The 10,734-nt window shown below is 46.2% G+C and overlaps 1 protein-coding gene across 1 annotated transcript; it reads left to right on the top strand.

The window, feature by feature from the left end:
• Nucleotides 1-1,862: 1,862 nt before the first annotated feature.
• LOC126522498 (uncharacterized) lies at nucleotides 1,863-8,583 on the top strand. Its single transcript, XM_072288796.1, has one exon. The coding sequence runs from the start codon at nucleotides 5,082-5,084 to the stop codon at nucleotides 6,666-6,668; it is 1,587 nt and encodes a 528-aa protein (XP_072144897.1). The 5' UTR covers nucleotides 1,863-5,081; the 3' UTR covers nucleotides 6,669-8,583.
• The last annotated feature ends 2,151 nt before the right edge of the window (nucleotides 8,584-10,734 follow it).

Below are 10,734 nucleotides of genomic sequence, written 5' to 3'. Positions count from 1 at the left end.
ATCTATATCAAGCGATTAACAACTCATCAAAAATATGTTCCATATTTATTGATTTTGCGAAGGCTTTTGACAAGGTAACTCATAACTGTTTATTAAGGAAAGTTCGTTATTTTAATATAGATATTAAGACTAGGAACTGGATTGCTAACTTTTTAGCTAACCGGTACCAATTAGTAACGGCTAATGAATTTTCTTTTCCGCGATCACTATTAAACTGCGGGGTCCCGCAGGGCTCTGTATTATGACCGATAATATTCGTACTATACGTCAACGACGTCAGCAATAATATCATATCTATACAGTAAGACTATATGTAGATGATTGAGTAACTTATAGACGAATAAGTAACCATTCTGACATTGTCACTTTGCAATCGGACCTTGCGAAAATTGCCGACTGGGGTATGAACAGTGGCAAATCATAATACAGGCTCCAAAAACTAAGGCTATATCTTTCACTAGAGCTACTAAACCCAAGCCTTCCCACTACTCTATAAACAGCATTCTTATTGCTAATGTGCACACAAGAAAACACCTGAGAATTCATTTATTCTTAAACAATTCATGGAATCAAGAGATCGATACGATTACTATAGCAGCGCGCGCAAAACTCTTGGCTATATCAGGCGTCAAATTGCACCCAACTAACTAGTCTACTAAATTAGTAGCCTGTACTGCCCTGGTATGTTGCCCTGGTAAGTTGGTAAGAATGGAGTGCAGGTCTTTGGTTTGGAACTCTGCCATCTTTTTGAGAATATATCACTGGGGTATGCTACCAAATTAGTTCCTATCCGCTCTCAGAATTCGAACTAAACACTTTTGTAACGTAAACACATAGGTTTCCTTTGCTCATTCGTTCGAGACGTCAATGTGTTCTTAAGCTCCATTTCTTGTTTCGCTTTTTATTTCACCATAATTTGATGATCCGCGCGCACATGGCTTTGTTTTAGGTTAACACCGAGTTCTATGTACTGCTGTAATTTTTCTCTACTTGTGTTATTCGTATGTCTTAACATGCAGTATCTGCTTGAATGTGCAATTATCTAAATTATATTTAGATAATTATGTGCAATTATATTTAAATTATGTAACTATTCTTGATTTACTGTAACGCCCATCGTGGAAGGGGGGGGGGTGATGGCCATAATGGGCCTTCAAGATTTTGGATGCCTTCTTTTGCTCTGCCTCCCCCCCCCCTTTTTTTCTTGTTTTTTCCTATGTTCCTTGTGCGCATGGTAGGTAACATCGAGTTCAATGTTGTTGCGTTGTATTACGTGCTCGGCCCGAGCAGGGTTCCGAGCCGAGTGAGGAACACGATGCCGGACGAGGAACAACGTCTTTTTTTATTCCGGCCCGGAAGATACACAGAATGCCCTAGGCAAGGCTCCGCTTCCTTCTTTTAAAATCCTCGCTGTGACGAAAGGATAGGAAAAAAACCGCCTCGTAGACAACAATCACCCGTGCAGGCACATTATCGCACCTAGCAGGTTCGCCCGGCTTTAAAACTTGGTCAAAAACAGTTGCATGTGCGCGAGCGCAACAATATGCTGTTATTATTTCTTTTTCAACGATCTTGTTTTATTCTAACACGCATTATATGTACGAATGCATACTGCATACATCATCCATTTAGTGAAACACCCCGATGTAATGCCCATGTGGGTCTTTAGGGCGTCTTGAAAAAAAGAATCTTTTTTGATGTCATCTAGTGTATGTGTTTGACGACACTGGCTATGTGACTCTCTTCAATGGCACACAGGGAAAGAAATAAACTTTATTTTTTAACCAGGCAAACATCTTTCTGGTCCAGTAGGGAGGGTGACCTCCAGAAGTGGGTGACCAGGTAGGTAGCCATGGCTTGCATAATGGTAAAAAGAAAACTTTTTTTTTTAATTTCTCCGGTTTTTTAACGCGCGGAGTTGGCGGTGCCGCCATCACATAGATTACAGCGCGTCCGGAGGGAATCGCGATAGAGGACCGCGGATGCAGTACACGCCTCATCCATGACGCGTTTCGACTACGGAAGTATGCCGCATGCCGCTTCATTGCTTCAGTGCTAATCGCATTAACGCCGACAGTCATCCTGAGATTAGTTCTGGCTGAATGTTCTTTTTTTTTGTATCTATAGATTAAACACATTTTAAAGATCGCCTCGACAGTTCCCCCTTTTCAGATAGATTTTTAGAGTAACTGAAAACTAGCACTGTGAAAAATTTAGGTAGTCTAATTAGAAAGGCCACTATCTAAATTCGCTTAGAGCTCACGTTGCAATCGCGAAAATGAAGCCGACCAGTAGTGAAGTCATTCAACACATGTCTGCCTAACAAATTTCAAACACTAGTATTACATTAGAGACAAACGTCCCCAAAATACGTGGCATAACTGAGTTCGTCCCGAACTGCTTTTTTGAAAACTGCCGACTGGAACCCAAGTGTGCTATAAGAACGAATAAATTGAAACTAATGTTAGCCTAAGAATTTCAGCTAAGCAGGCAACGACTTCCCTACTCCTCGATCGGCATCAATTTCGCAATTTTACCGTGTGTCCTAAAGTCAATGTCTGAAGAAAAGTATATCTTGTGGTCTCTCTTAATTAGCTACTAGGACATTGTGATATTTCGTGCAAGTAATGTCGATCCGCCTCTTGAGGTAGTCGACCTGAACAGGCCTAATGTGCTCCGTGCAATAGTTCTCATCATCTGTTCGAAGTAAAAATAATAATAGTAAAAAGAGATGCATATATACTAACTCTAGAGGACGACTAGAAAGCGGGAAGGAGGGGAAGGGCTGCAGCGCACTAAACCTCGAAAAAAATTTGAGGACGAGTTGGGGCGCGAAGAAAGATATTTTGCTTTGAGAGCTGGGCGATATGATTGCTCCGTTTTCAATACCGTCCCCATGTTACGCATAAAGTTTCCTGCAGGAAACTGTATGATGCCATGACGCGCGCGTGTGTAATCTATAGTACATGCGCGTCACTACATACTGCTAGAGAGCGCTCAAATGGCACTTAGCTGAGCAGTAAATAAGCGACAGGGCCATAACGCTATGCTAAGCATTCTGATAAAAGTCACAGTTATGATTACAGAAAACCAGCGAGTTGCAAAACCGCTAGTATTAGAACCGCCACTTTGAGGTTCCCAAACGCAAATATGCCATCATTTTAACCTGCAATCTTGGCACAAGACTGTGCAAAGCTGACCTTGGCGACGAAAAGAGAGAGGCAGAGTAAAAAAAAAGGGAAGAAAAAAATAAAGAAAGAAAAAGAGAGAAAAAAAAAAGGCAAGCGCGAGCAGACGACGACCGTGCCTCTTTGGAGCCGGACGCCTAGCGTCGCGCAGCGGGCAGCAAGATAAAAAACGGCGACAGAGATGTCGTTGAGCGCACGACCAACAAAAATGTCGAAACTACGATAGACCGCGATTTCTCGCTCTCAAAGCCTTAGTGGTGCAGCGGCATAGGTAGAGTGCAGCAAGGGCGCATCGGAAAGTGCCGACAAATACAATCCAGATAAAAGTGTCGCACCGTGCTAGACGTGTCGCGCGCACTGCAACGATAATAGAGTTGACTGCCGCTTCATCATTTGATCTACGTAGATTCGCAGATCTTCGAACACCTGAAAGTGACGTCGGTGACAGCATCTCAACAATCGCGGACGTATGCGAGCGAAGTAGCGGCAGGGCGCGGAAAGCGCCGAAAATAAGCTATGCAGAAAATCGATACTCTGCTGTCACTAACTAGCCACAGTTTCGCATAACAAACTATGAGGCCTTCAGCTCCACATTTTGTCCCGAGATTCCTACAAACATTGTTTCAGAGTACTATAAATTTAATGCTTTTTTGAATTGGTAAATGCTTGCGCTAACTTAAACAAGCTCTACGTCTTGTCTTTCCGTCGGCACAGAATGCCACCAGTCCAATCGTCATCGCAGCAAGCAATATATTTTTGACTCGTAAGTGTACATAAGTAGATGAGATTCGCATTTCGTTGTATTGATATTAGAGGGCTTGAAACAGATGCTCGGCATGCGCTCGTTGTTTGCTTGGATGGCATGGCTTGTGTGTGACGCTTGTAATCAGAGGTGCTTGCTGTGCCCTACAGTCGAATGCGAGGCACGGCTGTAGGCGTAAAAAAAAACTCAGGCTAAAAAAAAATACCCTCTTTGTTCTCTCGCCCAAATTTGTGTTTCTGGATTGCATGCGGTCGTATATCGCTATGAAAACATGGATGCGGCGCATCATTTTTGAATGGGCGCCGGAGGCGGGCGTTCGCGTGCGCTTGCTTCGGGTGGTTGTGGTTGCCTTGTGCGGTGCCACGGGATGGATCGCTGTGGTCAGTTCATGTGGTCAGTCATTAGCGACCTAAATTAAAATCGACGTTTATGATAGCGCTTCCGCAGTGTTATTAATATGCTCCCGGTGTCACTTGTGGCTCTGGACATTGTTTAGTTTCGTTTTTGCGTACGCTTGTGTTCGGTGTTAGCACTTTGCCTCAAAAAGCAGTCATGCTGAACGGAGGCGCAGGTGCGAATGTCCATTTTGCGCCCGCGTTGGCCCGTGCCTATCGATAGCCAGCAGGAAAGAGCGCTTGCTGTAGTTTCGCGGTGGCGTTGATTCCTTCTCGTGCGCGATGCTTTAACGTGCGTTACGCTTCGTGAAATTCGGTTTTCTTCTTTAATTCGTGTCATATATGTGAATGGCATGCCGAAAAATAAGCCCTAAGCGTGCATTTCTTGTGTGAAATTTGACTACGCGAAGCTGCTCCCGTCGATCCGTGCGTTGCCGTCCAGTTTCGGTCAGGTAAGTGCTGCAGTGGCCAGCTAAGCGAGGTGATTTAGTCTGTACGCATTCCTTACGATTTGCGCTGATCGTTTCAATGAAGTTCCAAGCGCACGTCCTTTCAACAGAATCGTTATGAACTTCGGTCGCTCGGAAGTGTCTGTGCACGTCGTTACGGTTACATTAGGTCGCAGATTTAGAAGCGTTAACATTTGCTTTGGTTGCCTTACAGCGGCTGACATTTCCGATTACTTTTTCGTTTACGTGCAGGAACTACCCGTAGGCTGCACGCAGCGCAGCCAGGATGACCCTGCAATACGTTTGTCCCCTATGCCCGTACGAGACACGGGCACGGGGCATCCTCTACCGACATTTGCTCATACACACCGGTGTCAAGCCGTACTGCTGCGAGAACTGCGGTCGCCGGTATGCCCTGCCTGAAACACTGCTCGAGCACATGGCGGCTCACCGCCGGGAGCCGCCGTACAAGTGCGGTCGATGTACGATGGCACTTGACCACTTCTCCGAGTACCTGAGGCACCAGGTGTACCACATGCTCAAGAGCATTCACCGCTGTTCATTCTGCGGCGAGGGCTTCGTCTGGAAGCAGGCCCTCAAGCACCACTGCAAAACTCACAAGGAAGGCAAGCACCTTTTCCACATGTTCTTCCGGAAGACCGCGGGAAGGCGGAGAACTCGGTACCAGGACGAGAACGACATGCCCCTAGACCTCAAAATGAAAGTACCTGTCCAGGTGGGCAAGAGCTCTCTGGACTGCCCCCGGGAAATGAAAGCCGGTAATGGCTTGAGCAGGCTCGGCGAGCAGGACAGGTCAACTGGATACAATCAGCAGCCTTCTCTGCAGCCACATCCGTTTGGCAACCTCCTGACACCAGGTGGCCCATCACTTCTCGACAGCTACTTCAAGTTCTACATGTACCCACACCTCGGTGCACCACTACCTTACCAGAACGGTGCAAGCCTGCTGTCGCCCGTGTTGCGTGCCTCTCCCAACGGTCACGAGGATGAGGATATGCTGATGGAGGCTGGCCTCTACATCTGCCGAGTTTGCGGCTGGCAGTTCACCAAGGTGAGCCACCTCACGGCCCACATGTACATCCACACTGGTCGCAGGCTTCACAACTGTGACATCTGCGGCAAGAACTTCACACGCAAGGGCTCTTTGAAGCTGCACCGGCTGCAGCACCATGAGGCAAAACCGCACCGGTGTGACATCTGCCACAAAACCTTCTTGCAGGCTCGCTACCTTCGTGCCCACCTGCTAGTCCACCGCCGGCAAGAGGCCACTTCAAGACCTCCGGAGCCAGAGCCCGTGCCCAAGCGCTTCGATGTGCCCGTGGTTTCACCAGTGTTCCAGGCTTCCTTCCAGAGCATGCTTCATGCTCCGGATATGGCGCCTACGGAACCGGAGGCTGCTGAGTCTCCCGAGTCATCCAGCAACACTCCATCGTCTGCTCACCAGTGCCCGATTTGCCAGAAGGGCTTCTCGCAGCCGTACAAGTTGCGGCGCCATCTGGTGATTCATGCCAGCCCCCGCATCCACCAGTGCAACATCTGCCAGAAGGTGCTGCCCTCGGTGACGGAGCTGCGGAGCCACAAGAAATCGCATGGCCGCACCAGGCAGCACTGCTGCGAGTACTGCAAAAAGGATTTCTCGTGCTCGTCCACACTGCGGCGCCACGTGCGTATCCACACAGGCGAGAAGCCCTACCAGTGTGAGGTGTGCCTCAAGCGCTTCTCGGACCTGTCCAACAAGAACTGCCACATGCGCACGCACACTGGTGAGAAACCCCACCGCTGCCAGGTGTGTGGCATGCGGTTCTCCCTCAAAAATGCCCTCAGCTGTCACATGCGAAACCACATGGTCTGAATCGGGCCACTTGTGACGAGGGCAAGGGCTTGTTGCACCCACCAAGCATCACATTTTACGCGAGGCCAGTAGCAGTGCAGTAATGCTGTCCGCTGTAAGTGCCTTCACTCAGAGCAGCTTGCAAGGCCTGTTTAATGATCTGCTATCCTATTTCTTTTGCTTGCTGGTCAGGGCATCCGACAAAAAATCCTGAAAACTCTCATTCACTTGGCTAGTGAAGTACACCTGGTGTACTCCTTGGTAGCAGGATTGGGGTCAGTAAGGGAGGCACCTTTTTATGAATTGTTGCAGACTATGCATCAATGCCTCAGTTGCTGCCTCGTCTTTCTGCTGTCCTTAGAAATAGACACATCTCGGTTCAGCTTCTGAGAAACACTTGTGGCCACTCCACAGCCTGCAGTTGTCTAATGTAGATGCAAATATGCAGCAGTGCGTGCTTGTTCTCTGCAGCCGCATGGTGGTGCAAAATTGTAAATATTACATGACTTGCTCTGGAATAGTGTTGGGAGGACCGGAATATTCAAGCTCTATATTTTAGACTCATAGCCCATATCAATTATATATTGCACTCAGTGTGCACACAGCAATATCCGCCACAATATGCTAAACTAACAGGCCATTTAATATCGTATTATTTCTTTCTAGCATTGAATTGGATATCTACACCTATGCTCAGAGCACGATTATAGTGGGCATCTGGATAATTCTGGCCACTTTGGCATCATTGATGTTTTCTGAAATCTCCATACATGGACAGTTTTGTGTTCTTTTGCCATCAGAATGTAGCTACTATAGGTGGGAATTGAACCAGTGGCAATATGTCATAGCCACTAAGCCTGTGTTGCAACTCTATTTTCTTATAGTGGTAATGTTTCTTCACAAACTCTTGTCAGAAGATCCGGTGACATACAAGTACAGTCAGTGTGTGGTTGTTCAAACTCAAATAATTCAAGGTTCCTGATAATTAAGACTTATTTGAAGGAGTGATTTTATTCATTCAAACATTTGGACAACTAAAGCAGAATATGGTGGCCCAAAAAGAGGTGGTGAACGCACGTTTATAAGGTGCGACTAGTCAGTGTGCCAGCAGTTCATATTCCAGATGTGTTTACAGGAACTACTGCAAAATTGCACTACACCCTGAATCATGTTAGTGGTCCTGGTCTTCTGGATGAAGCATTCAGTGAGATTTTCTCTAATCACGCCTTTTTCATAAAGTATTTTAAAGTTTTGTATCCACCTGATTTCACAAAGCAGTGATGTCCCATCGGCTATGGCATTCTGCATGAATTGGTCCTGGTTTCAACTCCTGGCCGCAGTGGCCGCATTCTGATGGTTGCACAACGTAAGAACACTTGTGTACTCCACTTTGGGGGCATTTCCGTAACTCATTAAGAGGTGTGCAAAAGCAGGCAAGAACTTGCTTTGCACCTAGGTGCCTATCTATAAAAAAACATTTATTCGTGTTTGAAGTTGCTTTTCATTCAGCTTGAATAATGTGGTCATCAGGTAATTCAGACATGAATCTATAGTTCCTTGGGCATTTCAATTTATGCAGATTGACTACATTTGTTTTGTAATGATAATAAATTAATTTGTTACGTACTAAGTAGAAACTGGCTCTGTAACACCATCAGAAAGATTCCTATTGATTATAAAGCTTATTATTTTCAAGATGGGTTGGCCTAAAGTTTATAGCTGAAACTAACAGACAGACACCACCTACATATACTTACACATGCAATGGCTATGTGGTTCTCTAAGCACGAAGAGGAGAATTGGTACCAGGAGTTGAGCTATTATGCATGCTTTATTGATAGCGAAATGGCATGAAAAGTGCATGCTCCTAGGAAAAGATCTTTACATCATATGTGTCAATGTACACACATTTATTTTTCTTTCTTATATTGGGGGGGGGGGGGGGGGGAGGGGCTCCTTCATTGTCCAGAGGACATCTTCCTCTTTGAGCGTGGCGCCATTAGAGAGCTTTAGCTTGTCAGTATACATATTTTTGTTTACAGAATGCTGGTGGTGCAGGTGAGAGCAGCAGTGCTGACGGTGACAGTTCGGGATAGTGTGTTCAACCAGAGCACGTTACGAATGTTTTCGTGTTGAAAAACCTGCAGCCAGTATACGTCGTATGAAGATTTATTACCACCAATGCCTTTGTACTGATGGCATCTTCAGATCATTGTTTTCAAGCACTCTAAAGCACTCCTAAAGGGCGATCTTTCTCAGATGGTCGAAAAGGGGTGCTCCGGCTGCATTTGCATAGTCCTTTCCATTTGCCCAACTCCAAATCAAAGGGCCGAGAAGCAGCCGAGAAACTCTTGGTTTCCGGTCACTTGACCCCACTCATTCCCGTGGTTGCAACAGCAAAGGGGGGACTCTTGCTCCATTGCTCCATTCACAGGGACGATTATCATTCACATACGCTGCGCTTAGGTATTTCACATCTAAACACAGCCTATGGCAGCGCTAGCTGGCTATGTTCCCCTCAGCTTTCGCTTCCATCCCTTTCCCTGCTCCAAAATGCAGCTGTTCAGTTGGGACATTATATCTACAACTTGGACACAGAGTGCTTCCAGAATCGATCTGCTCAGATTTGGGGTACCACAGTGACCATCTGAAGGCGTCGTTAGTGGTAATAGTTTCACATGCTTTAGTGGAACCACGCGACACCAGATGCTGTCACAGTCACTGCTGCACCCAGCTGCATCCTCAATGTTGCGTAAGTGGCGAGATGCACGCAGACAACCTAAAACAATATACTGACAAAACTCTGGGGCAGCGAAAGTGTTTGTTGGGTAGAGGACAATTGCAGCTGCACTGTGTGAAAGCGCTTCCAGTGAGGTGTGCTGGGCTTCCATGAGCATTGGTCTGGAAAGAAACAAAGGTGCATGAAGTAATGGTTGATGTATGTGTTGCATCCCACACTCGCGGAAGAAGATGTGCACATGTTACTGCTCTCGTTGAGTGCTACAGCCTCAATATTCGTTTTTCATGTACCTGAAGAAGGTTGCAAGACATACAGCTATTTTACCTCTTGCTTTTCAAATGCTCCCCCCCATCTCCCCCTCTTGTTTCTTGCTCATTTCTTTTTCACCCGTTTGAGGTTTTGGCTGCTCTGATATCAGTTTGGATTTTTTGTTTTAGGCTGACAGTCTTTGCCCAGCCACTTTTAGAGCCCGAGTGACTTATGTGAGGAGAACAAGGGGAAGGCGGGAGATAAAAATGAAAGACGATGAGCAAAATGAGAACAAGGTAAAAGCCGGAGCCAACGTTTCAACAAGTGGACTTGTCTTTTGCAAACCCGCCGTGGTTGCTCAGTGGCTATGGTGCTGGGCTGCTGAGCACAAGGTCGCGGGATCGAATCCCGGCCACGGCGGCCGCAATTCGATGGGGGCGAAATGCGAAAACACCCGTGTACTTAGATTTAGGTGCACGTTAAAGAACCCCAGGTGGTCAAAATTTCCGGAGTCCCCCACTACGGCGTGCCTCATAATCAGAAAGTGGTTTTGGCACGTAAAACCCCATAATTTTTGTCTTTTGCAAGGGCCTTGAAAAAGACAAGTTCACTTGTCGAACCGTTGGCTCCGTCTTTCACCTCGTTTCCGTTTTGCTTATGTGAGGAGGTAATCCATGTTGAAAAAGCGCTGAAGTGGTGAAGTTGGTGCGTACTAAAGAGGGAATGAACAGCACAGAAGATAGAACAAAGTTTCAGATGGCCAACGCAGTGTTGTCTGCTGTCCTACACTTCATCACATCTTCTGTGCAATTTGTTTCTTCTTTAAAGCATGTTGTGACACCCCGCATAGCTCTTACAGTCGGAGTACAATGACTCATCAAGAGTATCACTCTTGGTTTCTTTCTTTAAATATTGCTCAACAGGGTTTCGGCTAATGTCTAAAAAAGTGTTGCATCATTTTAAAAGCGTTGTATTTGCAGTTGGGCGTGCTCACTTCGCACTTGCTTTAGTTTGTTGTGCTGCTATTGGAATGACAATAGCTGAAAATGCTCATTTTTGATTGTAAGCACTATGTTCACTTTGTTGTGTTAGAGTAAT

This window comes from Dermacentor andersoni, chromosome 6 (assembly GCF_023375885.2).
Source record: "Dermacentor andersoni chromosome 6, qqDerAnde1_hic_scaffold, whole genome shotgun sequence".
Classification (NCBI taxonomy): domain Eukaryota; kingdom Metazoa; phylum Arthropoda; class Arachnida; order Ixodida; family Ixodidae; genus Dermacentor; species Dermacentor andersoni.
The sequence above is the reverse complement of the archived record's forward strand: the minus strand, read 5'-3'. Positions and strand labels throughout refer to the sequence as shown.

Bases quoted from the DNA above. Each gene is read 5' to 3' on its own strand.
- LOC126522498 (XM_072288796.1), top strand. From the start codon at position 5,082: ATGACCCTGCAATACGTTTGTCCCCTATGCCCGTACGAGACACGGGCA.